Here is an 18,385-nt window from a genome sequence, read left to right as displayed (position 1 = left end):
TGGGACAGAGTGTAATAGAAAGTTGTAATTCAGTTTATGACGTGAATGCTTATGGTACATTAACTAGAATGCTCCATTTCAGTTCATTAAGTGGCAAGGTGACAAAGATCAGTTGACACCAAAAATGCTGACTCTGTGCATAGACTATGAAACAAATGTGGGATCTTCGGTCATTGTACACGATTGAGGTGTTTCTAAACCTGCAGCTCATCTCCATATTTGAGCATACTTCAACTGGGGTTTAAAAGTGCTTTGTAATGTTTGTAATGTGAAAGGCACCATATAAATACCTTTCATTGTATATTCCAGTTCTAAGTGTGGATAGAAAGGAGCATCGAAATGGCTTTGAAAGAACTGCAGGGGGTAATCGGGAGATGTGTAAGTACTGGTACATTTAATTTTCCTTTAATTATGTACTTTTTCCATACATGAGTGAATAAACAGTAAAACTGATAATCCATTATCCAGAAATCCTGATGGTTCTTGCACTCCTTAGAAACACATCTGGTTCACTGCAAAATTTGTTATAATACCATCTAACATCTAAAAAATGAATTAAGAATGCATTTGGGTGTTAATTGGGATAATACATGGTAGCTGTAAAATCTGGCAGTATACCTCTCTCTCCCTTGTTAGTGAGAGAGCCTGTGGGATGTCAAACTGTTAGAATGAACAGTGGTTTTTGATGGTCTCTTTAGGGGATTTGCCTATTGATTGAATAGTGGGGCTAATGATTTCTGCTGGAACAAAGGGGAGGGCTGATGCTTTGCTGCTGCTTGTGAGTGGGAGGGGGCTTTATGGTTCTAACATCTTTCAGTCATTCATTCTTGGGGTTTTTTTTCATAGATGTCTGCAAAGAGTAAGAATTTTAGGTTGTATATTGTACATATTCTCTGATATGAAATGGAACCATTGAAACATTGATGTTCTGGCACCATCGGAGTCCTGAGCATGGTGGATTATCAACATTGCAGTCTTCCTTGGAAATACTGATCTACAGTATCTTCCCTTTAGTTATATTTACAAATTTGAAGCATAGTGCTCGGTTGGGCAACAGATGCAGTAAAAACGTTACTTTTATAGTAATTGATCCATTTGTTCTATTTAACTATAGATATAACAGAGGTGTCTATTAGCTGATTTACAGTATATTTGCTTGAGAAACAGTATTTCGTATTTCTGTAGTTTTTCATTTTGAAGAATAAATGAAATATATTTGAAAATAAATTACAGGTTGCCTAACATTTTTTGCTAATGTAATATAAATTAATGCCTACAGCACAGAATATGAGGAGGAAATCTAAATGGGTTTGAGATTATTGTAGAGCATGAAGTTTACTTTGTATTTGCTTTCAGGGGATAAATTACAGTCCAGTAACACTGGTTTAAATACTGGCTAGACCACACCAGAAATATTGTGTGTAGTTTTGCATGTACCACATTATGAATATATTGAAAGGAATGTAACATGAATTTTCCAGAATAGTACTTGGACAGTGAAGATTAAATTAAGAGGCAAGGTTACACAAACTAATTTTGCATTGCACTATATTTCTTATGAACTGATGAAGGCCCGAAATGTCAACTGTTTATGCCCCTCTGTAGATGCTACCTGATTTGCTGAATTCCTCTCTTGTGTCTATGTTTCCTTATTTCCTTATGGCATTGGAGGAGGCCATTTCAGTGTTATCAAATTTATGTAAGCTGTCAGAACAATCCCATTTCTCTTGTGTTTCCCTGGAACTCATTCTCCCCAAATTCCCAACAACTTCATCCCATATACTACCACTCATCTACACACCAAGGCAGTTCACAGTGGCTGATGAGCCTATCACCTGCATCTCATTGGGCATGGGAGGAAATTTTATTACTTGAGGTAAATCGCATTGTGACACAGAGAAGGTGCAAAAGTCTCATAGACTGATGTCAGGATTGAATCTAGGTTCCTGGACCTGTGAAGTAGCATCTCTATCACCTGCATCACCGTGCTACCAGCGTTTTGGAAATTTGAACATTAAGCAGTGAGTTGATCCAAGTTTCAAACCATTTAATGGAACTGGTAGGGTAAATAGAGATTTTCACTAGTTGTATCATCTAGGACTGGTATGGAGGGGTAATTCTAAAAATTAAAGCAAAGCTATGTAGGAGTTAAACTAAAAGATACCTATTTTATGCGCAGAAGTTTAGGAACACTGAGGACTTTACTGCAAGTCCAAATCATTGTCTGGTCAGTTAAATCTGTAATTAATAGACATTTGTTAACCAAATAGGGATAAGATAATTTATGTGGAGTTGGATCACAGTTTAGCAAATGAATAGCTGAATGCGCCCAGAAGTTAAATACTCAACTCTAGCCCTGCTGCTTCTTAATTTATATGTACACTGCAATAGATATTTGTAATGTGCAGATGTTTCAAATGAGATGACATTGGTTAAAATTGTTTGCAGTTGTTTCACTTTTGATGTAAGAGAGTTGTTTTACTTCCTTTAGCGAGGTTTACCTGAAACAGAGTTTAAAGAAGAAGATCACAGCTTATTTCAGTTGGCAGCCTGCCAGTGCCTGGAAGAAGGGTATACAGCTGAACTTTTTCAAATTCTGCAGGATGCACAAAATAAGGTACTGTTATAATTTCAGCAATTTGCAATATAGATTAAGTACCCTTATCCAAAATGCTTGGAGCCTGAGGTGTTTTGGATTTTTTTGGATTTTGGAATATATAATGAGATAGCTTGTGATCTCAAAATAGAGGGACGTCCATTTAGAATGGAGATGAGGAGGAATTTCTTTAGCCAGAGGGTGGTGAATCTGTGGAATTTGTTGACTCAGGTGGTCATGGAGGCCAGTTCACTGGGTGCACTTAAGGGAGAGGTTGATAGTTTCTTGATTGGTCAGGGTGTGAAAGGATATGGGGAGAAAACAGGGAAATGGATCAGCTATGGTGAAACGGTGGAGCATGGGCCAAATGGCCTAATTCTATTCCAATGTCTTATAGGATCACACTTCCGACTCTGAATTTATGTTTAATCTGTAAACAGTCTTTGTAACAGAAACAGCATCAAGAGAATACCTGAATCAGAACATGCTTAGACCGATGGTTGGAGATGTGTCTATGTTAACGCAAGAAGCATCATGAACAAAGCGGATGAGCTTAGAGCATGGATCAGTACTTGGAGCTGTGATGTTGTGGCCATTACAGAGACTTGGATGGCTCAGGGCAGGAATGGTTACTTAGAGTGCCAGGCTTTAGATGTGTCAGAAAGGGAAGGAGGGAGGCAAAAGAGGTGGGATGTGACACTGTTGATCAGAGATAGTGTCACGGCTGCAGAAAAAGAGGAAGTCATAGAGGGATTGTCTGCTGAGTCTCTGTGGGTGGAAGTTAGAAACGGAAAGGGGTCAATAACTCTACTGCGTGTTTTTATAGACCACCCAATAGTAACAGGGACATCGAGGTGGAGATAGGGAGATAGATTCTGGAAAGGTGTAATAATAACAGGATTGGCGTGGTGAGAGATTGTAATTTCCCAAATATTGATTGGCATCTCCTTAGAGCAAGAGTGGAACCCCATCTGAACCCCTTCCTGTTAGGTGTGTGTTCAGTTGTCAGGTCTCCCAGTGGGAGAGCAATTTTGAGATAATGATCACAATTCTATCTCCTTTACCATAACATTGGAGAGGGGTAGGAACAGGTAAGTTAGGTTCATATTTCCCCTTACTCCAATTAAACACTTTCCTATCAGGCAAGAACTTGGAAGCATCAATTGGGAACAGATGTTCTCAGGGAAATGTACAGCAGAAATGTGGGGAATGCTCAGGGTATATTTGTGTGGTGGTTCTGCATAGGCACATTCCAATGAGACAGGGAAAGGATGGTAGGGTACAGGAACCGTGGTGTACAAAGGGTATTGAAAATTTAGTCAAGAAGAAAAGAAAAGCTTACCAAAGGTTCAAAAAGCTAGCTAATGATAGAGAGCTAGAAGATTATAAAGCTAACAGGAAGGAGCTTAAGAATGAAATTAGGAGAGCCAAAAGGAGCCATGAGAAGGCCTTGGCGAGCAGGATTAAAGAAAACCCCCCCCAAGGCATTCTGCAAGTATGTGAAGAGCAAGAGGATAAGATGTGAGAGAGTGAGATCAATCAAGTGTGACAGTGAAAAAGTGTGTATGGAACCGGAGGAGATGGAAAAGGATCTTGGTGATTGTAGGGATGATTTACAGTGGATTGAAAAGTTTGAGCATATAGACATTAAGAAAGAGGATGTGCTGGAGCTTTTGAAAAGCATCAAGTTAGATAAGTCTCCGGGACAGGGCAAGATGTAGCCCAGGCTGCTGTGGGAGGTGAGGGAGGAGATTGCTGAGCCTCTGGCAATGAACTTTGCATCATCAATGGGGACAGGAGAGGTTCCGGAGGATTGGAGGGTTGCAGATGTGTTGTTCCCTTATTCAAGACGGGAAGTAGAGATAGCCCAAGAAATTATAGAAATAATTATTTCAGTTCTTGGTAAGTTGTTGGAAAAGATCCTGAGAGGTAGGATTTATGAACATTTGGAGAGGCATAATATGATTAGGAATAGTCAGAATGGCTTTGTCAAAGGCAGATCGTGCCTTACGAGCCTGATTGAATTTTTTGAGGATGTGACTAAACACGTTGTTAAATAGTAGATGTAGTGTATATAGATTTCAGCAAGGTATTTGATAAGTTACCCCATGCAAGGCTTATTGAGAAAGTTAGGAGACATGGGATCCAAGGGGACCTTGCTTTGTGGGTCCAGAATTGACTTGCCCACAGAAGGTAAAGAGTGGTTGTAGACGGTCATATTCTGTATGGAGGTCGGTGACCAGTGGTGTGCCTCAGGGATCTTTTCTGGGACCCCATTCTCTTCGTGATTTTTATGAATGACTTGGATGAGGAAGTGTAGGGATGGGTTAGTAAATTTGCTGATGACACAAAGGTTGGGGGTGTTGTGAATAGTGTGGAGGGCTGTCAGAGATTACAGCGGGACATCGATAGGATGCAAAACTGGGATAAGAAGTGGCAGATGGGGTTCAACCCAGATAAGATGAGGTGGTTCATTTTGGTAGGTCAAATATGATGGCAGAATATAGTATTAATGCTAAGAGTCTTGGCAGTGTGGAGGATCAGAGGGATCTTGGGGTCGGAGTCCATAGGACACTCAAAGCTGCTGCGCAGATTGATTGTATGGCTAAGAAAGCATATGGTGCATTGGCCTTCATCAACTGTGGGATTGAGTTTAAGAGCCGAGAGGTAATGTTACAGTTACGTAGGACCCTGGTCAGACCTCACTTGGAGTGCTGTGCTCAGATCTGGTCACCTCACCACAAGAAGGATGTGGAAACTATAGAAAGGTTGCAGAGGAGATTTACAAGGATATTGGCTGAATAGGTTGAATGAACTTGGCCTTTTCTCCTTGGAGTGGCGGAGGATGAGAGGTGACCTGAAGGAGGTGTATAAGATAATGAGAGGCATTGATCATGTGGATAGTCAGAGGCTTTCTCCCAGGACTGAAATGGCTAACACGAGAGGGCACAGTTTTAAGGCGCTTGGAAGGAGGTACAGAGGAGATGTCAGGGGTTAGTTTTTTTTATGCAGAGAGTGGTGAGTGTGTGAAATAGGCTGCCAGCGACAGTGGTGAAGGCATATACGATAGGGTCTTTTAAGAGACTCCTGGACAGGTACATGGAGCTTAGAAAAATAGAGGGCTATGGGTAACCCTAGGTAATTTCTAAAGTAAGTACATGTTCGGCATGGCATTGTGGGCTGAAGGGCCTGTATTGTGCTGTATGCTTTCTATGTTTCTGTGTATTTTACTTATTTTAGGTTTATGTAAGGTATAAAAACAACCAACATTGTAGACTTGTTCTGGTGTAGGATTTACAACAGAGATGATCTTGGCAAACACATGAATGAATTTCTCTGCTGTTTCATCATCAACAGACACTTTAAATATAAAGTTTTTAAAAACTCTTTAAAAGTATAATGCTATACCTTTTCCTAAAATTAAATATCGCTGTGATGATTGTATGCTCTAGTATTAATTGTTTGGTGACAATAAAATAAAGTAAATTTCTGCAACTAGCCTGCTGAATATTTATAATTCAATTTTCAGTTTTTCATGATAGATCTTTGCTTGTTTGATGATCAGCATGCCGTTAAGTGGCATATGTTCATTGATGAATCCACTTTTTCAATCCATGATTGAGATCTTCATTTTTTGCTTTATCTAGTATTTTTCTATTTTTCATTAACTTTTAATTACATATGTGAGATCACTTCTCAGAACTGTCTATGGTACGCAGAGACCTGTGCATTGCCTGGGAACCTTCCCAGCACCTTGTGTAATTTTCCATTTGTGACATCATAGCGGATTTTGGAGGTTTTCAGATTTTGAGTTTTCTTTTAAGGGGCATTCAACCTATGTTAATGATCTCATTTTCATCCAAAAGTAAGATATACTATTAATGTGGATTCTGGTTAATTGGGACACATCAGGGCCAGTATATTTTTGCCTCAATTAAGTGGCTGCCTCAATTAGCTGAAGTTTCATGGAAATCGATTAAAAAGGTATAAAAAAAGACTCAAACTGAGTAACAAATTATATATTTAAATGAAACACAGAACAAATGAGAATACTGCAATACTATAAAACTGCGTATTAGTTCCTAATAGTTTTTGACAGAGAAATTAATCCAGTGTAGCAATGAACAGATCAGTGCAGACACCTAGTGGACTGCTTTCATACAATGTTATCAATGATTACAACCATTTTCATTGCAACATTTAAGATGATTGATATCTTCAGTTTCTTTTTAGTTCCTAACTTGTTGAAATAGTGAAATCATTTCCCATCATTTTCTGGTATTGCCAAGCTTGAATGCTTGAAACTGCAGTGAGCAAAACAGTTCTGAATTGTCTGCCTGCTTATTTCAATCCAGCTCTCAGTGACAAAACTCACTGCTTTCTGAACACCGACATAACTGACGCTGCTTAAAAACTGCTCTAAGCAAGGTGTGGTCTCTATCAGCCACACAACTGCATGTGACTGATGGTCTTTAGAACATGTTCAACAGCAGTCTCCTGTCCCAATTAAGTGGCATTGTGTCCTAAATAAATGAAGGGAATGCCGGCAATTTTCTGTATTAGGTTTTGTTGTTTAAGAGCTGTTGCAAGTAAGAGGCTGCCCTGATTAACCGATGGCTTAATTAACCGGAATCTACTGTATATCATAGTTTGAAACTTTTACTCTGGTAGTTAGTCTTCTAAACCAATTATTTTTGTTATGTAGTGAAGTTAACTCCAAAAGATGCATTGCTTGATTTTTAAAATTTGTGACAGCATCTTTTAAAGTTAAGATTAGTTAAGAAAATTAAAAGTACAGTGTTTTTTGAGATTGGTTATAGCCAAGCTGGTTCAACAATTTGGTAATAGCTAAAACAGTATATTTCTGTGCTCTTCTCTACAATTCTTTAGTGATGAAATAGTAAAATCACATAATTTAACGAAGCTCACATAATTGAAGTTGCTAGCATTGAACACTGATGTGAAGAGCAAGTCTTTTTAAATGACTGCCCAAAGGTGACAAATCATTTGAACATTTAATTAAAAAAAAATCTTTTGCACTTCCCATTGCACCATAACATCTTTAGTTGAAAATATTGTTTACTAACATGATCGATAGATCAACGGATAAAATCATGGAACTCAATGTCTAAAAATATAGAAACCCAATATAATTACAGTGAAATTTGATTGCAAAACTAAAATGTTAACCTTATAAAATTTCCAAACAATCAAGGAGGCAATGCCTTATTTGTGCCCCTAGTTTGGAGAAAAGAATCTTCTTTTCCAAAAAGCAAATATATTTAACATACATTTATTTTATATATTATTATGCTCAAAAATTGATATATGTTTGAAATATTATCATTATTTATACTTGTGCAATTTACACAGGGAAAACCAATAAATTGTTTGCCTAATTCATATTTTGTGAAACTGGCAACGTCTTAATTTCTTTTCTACAAAATAATAGCTGTGACAATGTAACTCATCTTCATAATTGCAATATAGTGCAGTCTAGATTATGTGCTGAAGAAATCAGATTGTATTCAAATCTTCAATTTGGAATTGAGATTGATGCTAACAATTCCCTTCTGAAATACTTTTAAAATAGTATCTTTTGCAGTAGGATGGAAAGATTAACTATCATTATGTAAAGCCAGAGCAACTGTACAATCTTTTATTCTAGCATGTAAAATGAAATCAATGAAATATCTATATATTTTGTACCCATTTAATTTATCTTTGTATTTAATATCTTACAGGACTTTGTTCACTGCATGGGCTGGAATCTTGTTGGTCCTGTTGTTAATTGTGTGTTGAAAGATGAGCAACGGTTCCAGGACAGGGAAATCTGCTTGAAAATACTAGACCATCTTGTGGAGGTAAGAGAGCATATACAGAGTAATATCTATAAGTTTGAGTGTTTTTTTTGGTTCTATTGCACATCTCAAGGAGAAAGAATGTTGGCCTGAGCAGCATGATTAAAATAAGATTAGTCAATTTTGCTTTGAGAACTTGCTGTGCCTACTTAGCAGTTGTATTTCTGTTAACTTCAGAAAGTATATTGATGTCTGTGAAGAACTTTTGGATGACATGCAAATTTTGAGTGCTCTAATAAGTCTCTTTTTAATAAACTTTATCTTTAACATAATTTATGAATGTTCAGGTAGATTTTTTGTAAATTTCTCTTGTTATAGATAGTGTGGGTGAGGACTAGACTTTGAAGTAGCCCCCAAATTTAGTGCTTTGCTCCCTCTTGGCAGGCGGCTTCATAAAGTGAAAAGTTCATTAATTTGCCACGTGATGGCGTGATAAATAATGTTCTCTCAAAGGAGTTTGTGAAGAGCATAATTGAAGAAATACAGAGTTATTTCTTAAATTATGAGAATATAATTTTTTGTTCTTGGTTACATTTAACATAATTCAAACTGATACAAATTTGCTTCCCTAAGATATGCTCCTTTCTTGCAGATAAGTAACCCAAAGGAAATTCTGCTGGGTTTACTTGAAAAGATTGAGGATGCTTCTGGAAAAAATATATCTCAAACTGTCTTGCTCCTCCTGCAGCCACTTCAAACAGGTAATTTAAGGTTGCCAATTAATATTTACTTTATTGAAAGTTTATACTTGGTTCACTCAATGTATGTACTTCAAGGCTTATATTGTATTACAAGGAAAGAGTTTATCTTAGTTTCAGGAGCTTTAGAAATCTGTTGTGTTTCTAATAGATGTCGTTATTTCAATCCACTATGCTAAAGAAGAACTTACAATATCAGGAAATAACAGGTCGTCTGAATTTATTTCATAAAAGAACCACTTCTGTTGGACACGTTCCTTTTGTTGATCTGGATTTTGCAGCAAGCTGTAAAACAGCTGCCCTCCCCAGCAATAGAAAAGAAGGTTGCCAAGCAGCAGTCTCTATCCTCTGTTCTGACATTGCTTTCTGCCAGATATGATTACTTCAAAGAAAAGCCTGGAATCTGGTGAAAGTACTGACTGGAATTGATTAGGGAGCTAATGGTATTGAATTCTCAAGGGCTAGCATGTAAAAAGCAAAATTTTTAACCAAAGGCCAAAGAGTTTAATGAACAGTACAGTAAAATCTGAATCAGGATCTGTTAACACAAGGAAATCTGCAGATGCTAGAAATTCAAACAACACACACAAAATGCTGGTGGAATACAGCAGGCCAGGCAGCATCTATAAGGAGAAGCACTGTTGGCGTTTTGGGCCGAGAACCTTCATCAGGACTAACTGAAAGGAAAGATAGTAAGAGATTTGAAAGTAGTGGGTGGAGGGGGAAATGCAAAATGATAGGAGAAGTCCGGAGGGGGTGGGATGAAGCTAACAGCTGGAAAGGTGATTGGCGAAAGTGATACAGAGCTGGAGAAGGGAAAGGGATCATGGGACGGGAGGCCTCGGGAGAAAGAAAGGGGGGGGGGAGCACCAGAGGGAGATGGAGAGCAGGCAAACAACTAAATATGTCAGGGATGGGGTTAGAAGGGGAGGAGGGGCATTAACAGAAATTAGAGAAGTCAATGTTCATGCCATCAGGTTGGAGGCTACCCAGCTGGTATATAAGGTGTTGCTCAGGGTCAGTTATTATGTTGTGAAACTTGTTGTTTTGTGGCAGTAGTACAGTGTAATACATAAAACAACCTCTAAATTGTGATAAATAAACTGTAAGAAATATAATGAGGTTAACTGATAATCTATTGTCTCATTATTCAGAAAACCGAGTGAATCAGCATTTGGGTCACATGGTGATGCGAAACCTATTGAAATCTTTTGAATGGTGAAAGGCCTTGATAGAGTGGATATGGAGAGGATGTTTCCCATGGTGAGAGAGTCCAGATGATACAGCTTCAGAATAGAGGGACATCCTTTTAGAGCAGAGATGAGGAGGAATTTCTTTAGCCAGAGAGTGGTGTAATCTGTTGAATTCTTTGCCACAGGCAGCTGTGGAGACGAAATCTTTATGTATATTCAAGGCAGAGGGTGATAGATTCTTAATTTGTCAGGGCATGAAAGGATACAAGGCAGGAGATTGGGGCTGAGAGGAAAAAAGTGCATCAGCCATGATGGAATGGCAGAGCAGACTTGATGGGCCAAATGGCCTAATTCTGCTCCAATACCTTGTGGTCTTGAAGTTCCTGAGACTGTTTTATAATGTTACAATGCTGAATGCTGACAGTTCCATTACAGTTGCAAAATTTTGGCCATTATATTGCAAATTGATTGTTTTTCATTTATTTAAGTATTCCTTAATCGAGATTTTCAATAGGTTAGCTCTCACCTTTGTTTTCCTTATCTTAACTGCACCTTCAACTACAAGCAATTCCATTTTTAAGGGAGTTTTAATTTCAACAATCTAACAATAACACTTCTTTTCCCAGTGCTATTAAAAATGAAACACAAAAAGGCATATTCTGTGGGATTGTCTCTTGCAACCATTCAGAGCCAACTCTCCACACTACCAGTACCTGTTAATGATGAGCAACGTTATCAGGATGATTATGAGATTTGCAAATGCTATATGGCTGTTAGCTCATTTGTTAAGCCATTTGTGGATGAAGTGACTCAAACAACAAATTCCAAGAGAGATCCTTCCTATTATGAACTGAAGGAGGAACTACTCAAATTGTAGGTACTTAATTTTCAGTTGAATGGTTTACATTCTTTCTCTGTGCTTTGGTCAGATAAATTAATCTGTATGTAACCTAATTGGTCTTTTTGCAATTGATGATAGCTTTATGAAAAGTTTGGAATACCCACTGCTGTCAGCACAGTTACAGCCATTAACAGACGAGATTGAAGGCAATTCATTAAGAGCTTTTGCTGCAGAAATTGTTGTAAGTTTAATTTGTCCATTTTTGCTTAATTCACACAGTAATCCACTCAGACTGTTCATCTGTGTTTGCAGTAGAATTAACTTAAGCCTCTTAAGTATTTACTTGATGTCAGATGGTTCATAAAATGGTTCATAATATTTTTCTTTATCATTAAATTGTACTTAAATGAAAATATCTTGATTGCACTAATCATAATTGAGAAATGCGAATATGGAGTTCAGTTGATATCCACTTGGTTTTATATGCACCTCCTGTGGGTTATAGAATAATTTCTGTTTGAAAAATTTGAGATGGTTCTTGTATTCCATATAGAAAGTTTGCATTTCAAGGGATTGGAGGTGATGGTAAGATCTTCAATGTTTTAAGCTAAGGTGAAATAACAGAATATAACCTGTAAATTTTCAAGATTCCTCTAATAACTCATCCTGTCTCTGTGGAATGTATATCAGCAAGCATAGATGATGCTGTTTGAAAGCTAAATGAATGTTGATCATCGGGGATGTAAGCAGGTCGGGTATGCCTTGAGCTGAGTGGCAGACAAACTTTCAGATTTGCAATTGAATGAATTCTATCTCTAGAGTGCAGGATTCAAGAAACGTGTTAGTATATTTTTTCATTTGAGCTAAAATAAGTGAGGATTTGAGAAGGAAAGCTTATCTTTGCAGAGCAAGATGCAACAATTTATGAAGATCTGCCAAAAATAATATAGCACAGTTCATTTTGACTACAAAGTCACATTGAGGAATCAGTTCCTGAATTAAATCACCAAGACCAAATATTTTCATGTATCAACTTGTATATGAATTTAATGGAGAATTTTAATCACAGTGAAATGAGTGCCATCATTTCTTGCAGGTTTTCTTGGTGGCAATTGGTGAATCACTTCCTGCACTGATGGTTCGTCAGTTGTTAAAGTCCAGAAAGAAATTGCAGGAGATTGACCCTGTGAAAGAAGATGTAAAATACCCAACCAATTCACTGGCAAGCTTGGCATATCTTTTATTTGTTCAGTATATTGGTATCGATCAATTCCCAGCTGTATACAGGTGTGTGGAGATGAGGGTCCAATGTTTCGAACAGTTTTCTTGAGAATGATGGGGCATGTTTTAGCTTTGGAATCTTTTTGTTGACAACAGTTTATGAAGATTTGTCAAAATTTAATATAGTTGTTACACTTCTAAGCTGCTCTCTTGAATTCAAGATCCAACCCTACAATATCATCAGCTTGAGAATTCACTTTTGTAGGAACTTGTAATTGGAATTGGTTTATTTGTGTTACATCTACCAAGTTACAAATCAAATTCAAGTTTAATTATGATTCAACACATGAATATAGCTGAATGATAAAGCACTCCTACACAGGAGCAAAACATACACAGCACATTCAAAATGGCAGGTGCGCACAGTCACATAAAAGAAAACATATAGCTGAAGTTCTGAGCAACATGTCCCGCAAGTTGATGGTGCAGTTCCCAGCAGTGCGCAAACATACACTTGCAATCCAGCCTGTCATTCCACTGATTGAACACTGTAGGACAGCACAGATGGGAGAGGCCAGTCCCCAGTTGAGCATGGATGCCATGCTACACTGCCTTTGGCATTTTCTCCCTGGACTGCAGCTGTGCCTGAATGTGTCCCCTTCTTAATGGAAGTGAAAATCTGGTCTTACTTACAGTTCATACAGATAATTCATTACACAGTGTGTTGAGCTAGAATAAGGCAAAATAATAAAGTAGATTAAGGTGTAACAGCTACAAAAAAAGTGCAGTGTGGGTAAACAATAAAGTGCAAGATCACAGTGAGTTCAACAGTCCATTTATCATACTAAAGAATCATTTAATAGTCTTATAATGGTGGGTTAGAAACTATCTTTGAGTCTGGTGGTATATGCTTTCAGGTTTTTGTATCCTCTACCCAGTGGAGGAGGGAAGGAGAAAGGATGTTTGCGATAGGTGGGGTCTTATGAAGCAGCAAGAAGTATAAGACAGAGAACTTTGCATTTTCTCGAGGTCACATGCAGGACCTCATTTGCCATTTCAAGCTGTTCTGCATCCAGACTGGATGTCTTCTAGAATGTATCAATAAAAATTGATATGTCTTAATGGGGACATGCCAAATTTCTTTAGCTTCTTACGAAAGTACAGGCATTGGTGAGCTTTCTTGGACTTGGCATCTATGTGATTGGACCAGGACAAGCTCAACTTGTGTGATTCCTTTGTTAATCTAAAATAGGCACTACAGAATATTTTATTACATTAATAGTGTTGCACAGTGCAAAGTTTTTTAACCTGCCTGTTCTTTGTTCATGAAAGTGAAATTCTGTACTTGGGTGCATCAAAAATAGAAGCAATTACAAGGCAAAAAACCCTCCAGCTTACTTCTAGAACCGTAGATTACCCTGTGCTTCAAAGTCCCTTTCCTGTCCTATCTGCATACTGCAATTCATTGTTTTTAAACTTGTCAATTTCAATCTTACTTGGCCTATACTTAGCAAATAAGCATTCACAGCTGTCCATGGGAGAGAACACAGGAGAGAAAAATTTCCAAGTAATAGTCTTAAGTGATCAGTTCATTATTCTGATACCACAAGCTGCATTTCTAGTCTACAACCAAAGCAAAAACTTCTCTGTAAATTCTTTCAGGATCGTTTATGTTTTAGTGAAATATAAGAAACTGTGAGTTAGGAGTAGGCGTGGATCAAGTCTGCTACAGTACTTATTTAGATTGTGCTCATCTGATTATAATATCACCCCTGCATTCCTTACTACTCATAGTAAATTTTCAGCTTGTTACTTAATGCCTTTAAAATATTTATTTCCAGTGCCCTTTGAGGAGGAGAGTTACAAAGACAAGACACACCCTCCTTAGTATAATTTCTGTCTTAAATCATAAGATCTTATTGTAATAAAATAAAACCTTGTTCCAGAAGAGTAGATGGTCAGTCTTTGTCCCAGGATGGAAAAGTCAAGTTTTAGAAGGCATAGGTTTAACATGAGTGGGGGAAAGTTTTATGTAGATGGTGGAGGGTACCTGGAATGTGCTGCAGGAGAGACAATGGAATTGGACGTAATAACAATTTTTAAGAAGCCTTTAGATGGGCACATGAACGGGCAGGTATTACAGGGGTATGGACCATGTGCAGGCAGATAGGATTAGTTTAGACTGGCAGCATGGTTGGTGCAGAGATGGAAGGTTGAAGGGCCTGTTCCAGTGCTATATTGTTCTAAGTAAGACACTCAGGATCTTTTCAATCAAGTAACCTCTCATTCTTAGACATCAGCAGATGCAAATCTGATGTTTAACCTTTACTCACGAGGCTACAGCCCATTGAAGGTAGTTGTCTTGAAAACCTTTTCTGAACTGGTTCCAACACATTAACATCCCTCCTTGAATATGCTGCACACAGCTCTGCAGTTATCATCTGTCCAATGCCTATACAACTGGGGCATAACCTCCATATTTTTCTATTTAAATTCCCTAGCAACAAACAGTAACTTCCTTATTAGGTTAATTACTTGTCTTACCCATGTATTAAGTGAATCTGTGGAATTCATTGATACATCTGGCTGTGGAAGTCAAGTTATTGGGTTTATTTAAAGCAGAGGTTGATAGTTCTTGATTAGTAAGGGCATAAAAGGTTACAGAGAGAAAGCTTGAGAATGGGGTTGAAAGGGAAAATAAATCAACCATGATCAATTGATGGATCATATTCAATGGGCCAAATGGTCTATTTCTGATCCTATGCCTTTTGGTCTTGTGGTCTGAATGATTTCTGACACATCTGCTGGGACACCCAGAGTTTTTGTATCTCAGAACACTTCCCATTTAGATAATATGCTTTTTATTTTACCTGCCAGAACAGCCAATTTCATCTTTTTTCAATTTATCTATTATTTGCTGGTTCTTTGTCCATACTTAAAACAGTTTCTATCCCTTTGTAACCTTATGTCATTTTTAAAATTTACCTTTCTAGTTAACTTTGACATGAGTAAATTTAGCAGTCATTTTTCTTGTGTCTTCATTGTAAACTGATAAGGCTCCAGTCCCTGTGCAAACTACTTGTTCCATCTTCCAAGCAGTGAAAAACCCATTTATGTTTGATCTCTTTTTCCTCTTAACTAGCCAATCTACTGTCTACCCCAACAGGTTATCTCCTATACCATCAGCTTTTATTTTCCACAGTTGCCTCTGATACAACATCTCATAAAGGATTGTCACTCTACAAAACTCCAGTTGGCCTCATTCTCTTCAGTCTGTCCTCAAAGGACACCTACTTAGAAGCTTTTGGTGCCTGTAAAGGCATATTAATTCTTACAGAATTTCTAATTGGCTATTGCATGTTCACACATGGGGAGTGAACATGTTTTGATTGTGGTCTACCATTGGGAGACTTGGTAGCCCTTGAGGCCAGAGATGTGCTCCACAATCAGCCTTGAATGGTGCAGGTGCAAAATCAAATGAGTCTGGTTCCAGGATAAAGAGGACGCACAGACAAAAGATCATTGAAGTAATGTGATTTTAACTTTTATAAAATAACTGTAAAGTTGTAGGGAATTAAGGAGATTTTAAATTGTTAATTTTTAGGTGAATAATTTGAGATTTTAATGTACCTTTTTGTTTCTTGTTTGTAACTGATACAAATGAAATCTCTGCTTTGCAGCCCTGAATATCTACTACACTTCAATTTGGAATATGTATCTGCATTGATGAATAGGTAAGTTAACGAAATACATTTTGTCTACCTTGCATACTATTGCACTAATCATAGTATTTGAACGTATGTTTTTTTGTGTGGGTTTTAATGGAATATCCCAAATCAGAAGAGATGTATATCCTTTTATTGTCTTCTTGAGATTGTTGGGTGAGGAATTGGACTTTGGCAGTCAATACTAAATTTATTATTCTCTGCATATTTGGTTATTAGAGCTGAACTTTCAGTGGTGAGTGCAGTTATCTGCTGATGTAGAGCCGGTAGTCAAAGACAAAATTGTTCCCAATTAACAGCATAAAAAGAAGCAGTCCCAACACCGACCCCTGTGGAACACCACTAATCACTGGCAGCCAACCAGGAAAGAGATATAGAGAGAGAGAGAGAGACATATATATATATATATATAGATACACATATAGTTTGTAAGGGGAGAGTATGATTATTCATTATAGGACATAGAACATAGAAAACCTACAGCACAGTACAGGCCATTCAGCCCAGAAAGCTGTGCCAAACGTCCTTATCTGAGAAATTACCTGGGGTTACCCATAGCCCTCTGTTTTTCTGAGCTGTGTATACCTGTCCAGGAGTCTCTTAAAAGACTCTTGCATCCGCCTTCTCCACCATTGCCGGCAGCCCATTCCACGCACTCACCACTCTCTGCATTTAAAAAAAACATACCCGTGACATCTCCTCTGTACCTACTCCCCAGCACCTTAAAACTGTGCCCTCTCGTGCTAGCCATTCCAGCCCTGGGAAAAAGTCTCTATCCACATGATCAATGCCTCTCATCATCTTATACACCTCTAACAGGTCAGCTCTCATCCTCCGTTGCTCCAAGGAAAAAAGGCCAAGTTCATTCATCCTATTCTCATAAGGCATACTTCCCAGTCCAGACAACATCCTTGTAAGTCTCCTCTGCACCCTTTCTATGGTTTCCACATCCTTCCTGTAGTGAGGGAACTAGAACTGAGCACAGTACTCCAAGTGGGGTCTGACCAGGGTCCTGCAGAGCTGCAACATTACCTCTCAACTCCTAAACTCTATACAATGATTGATGAAGGCCAATACACCGTATGCTTTCTCTACCTGCGCAGCAGTTTTGAGTGTCCTATGGACTGGGACCCCAATATCCCTCTGATCCTCCACACTGCCAAGAGTCTATATTCTGTCATCATATTTGACCTATCAAAATGAACCACCTCACACTTATCTGGGTTGAACTCTATCTGCCACTTCTCAGCCCAGTTTTGCATCCTATCAATGTCCTGCTGTGATAGCCCTCCACACTATCCACCATACCTCCAAGCTTTGTATCATCAGCAAATTTATTAACCCATCCCTCCACTTCATCCAGATCATTTATAAAAATCAAGAAGAGTAGGGGTCCCAGAACAGATCCCTAAGGCACACCGTTGGTGAGCAACTTCAATGCAGAATATGACCCGTCTACAACCACTCTTTGCCTTCGGTGGACAAGCCAGTTCTGGATCCACAAAGCAATATCCCCTTGGATCCCATGCCTCCCTATTATTGAAGATGAGTTGCTTTGTCAACAGCTTTCATTTTAATGAATGCAATACTGAGGAATTTTGATATTTGTACATAACAAGTGAAATTTGTAGATAATGATAAAATATTTTAAAATTTCCCTTTCTGCATTAAATGACTGTTTATTCTTATGACAGGACAGAAGAATCTATTTTATCAAAAGGTTTGGTAAGTATTATTTACATTGCAGTCATACTTACAATGCCTATTTGAAACATGCCAAATCTGCACTACTTTTACCACTAAATTCTAATCTGCTCCATCAAATCTAGTTAAGTAACAATGAAATATGTAAAGATCTTATGTGACATGATGTATTTTTATGAAGACTGTATGTAAACAGTGCAAGTCCCTGAATCATTTATTTCTTTTTTTCAGGAATTGTATGAACATTGCTTATTAACAATTGAAGATGATAATCTTTCTCACAAGTATTTAGATATCAAAAACTTCCTTGGTGTTCCACAGGTAATTCACAATACACATATATAGTTTGTAATTTTATTCATATTCTTTAATTTACAAGTGTTTAAATAAACATCTAAAAATTGCATCCTGGATTTTGCATCCGGCTAACTTTTAAATTTTTTCCCCTCAAATTTCTGTTTGTAGGATTTAGTGAAGGTAATGACGGTCTGTCCTTTTAAACATATGGTATGTATTAATGCCAGTATATAAAATTACTATCTAAAG

General features: G+C 37.8%; 1 protein-coding gene across 2 annotated transcripts in view; it reads left to right on the top strand.

Annotated features, from left to right (window-relative positions):
- The window catches only part of glmna (glomulin, FKBP associated protein a), a 52,811-nt gene that overhangs the window by 15,010 nt on the left and 19,416 nt on the right, over window positions 1–18,385 (top strand). For both annotated transcript variants that reach the window (XM_059983893.1, XM_059983892.1), the window contains exons 2-12: window positions 310–378; window positions 2,492–2,617; window positions 8,341–8,460; window positions 9,050–9,158; window positions 10,975–11,221; window positions 11,328–11,430; window positions 12,286–12,476; window positions 16,091–16,144; window positions 17,830–17,860; window positions 18,071–18,160; window positions 18,305–18,346. In XM_059983893.1, the coding sequence (XP_059839876.1) occupies window positions 340–378; window positions 2,492–2,617; window positions 8,341–8,460; window positions 9,050–9,158; window positions 10,975–11,221; window positions 11,328–11,430; window positions 12,286–12,476; window positions 16,091–16,144; window positions 17,830–17,860; window positions 18,071–18,160; window positions 18,305–18,346 (1,152 nt within the window). In that variant the 5' untranslated portion in view covers window positions 310–339. The remainder of the gene's footprint in view (window positions 1–309; window positions 379–2,491; window positions 2,618–8,340; window positions 8,461–9,049; window positions 9,159–10,974; window positions 11,222–11,327; window positions 11,431–12,285; window positions 12,477–16,090; window positions 16,145–17,829; window positions 17,861–18,070; window positions 18,161–18,304; window positions 18,347–18,385) is intronic.

This window comes from Hypanus sabinus, chromosome 11 (assembly GCF_030144855.1).
Source record: "Hypanus sabinus isolate sHypSab1 chromosome 11, sHypSab1.hap1, whole genome shotgun sequence".
In the NCBI taxonomy this organism is placed as follows: Eukaryota; Metazoa; Chordata; class Chondrichthyes; order Myliobatiformes; family Dasyatidae; genus Hypanus; species Hypanus sabinus.
Note: the sequence above shows the minus strand (reverse complement) of the source record. Positions and strands in the feature narration are given on the sequence as shown.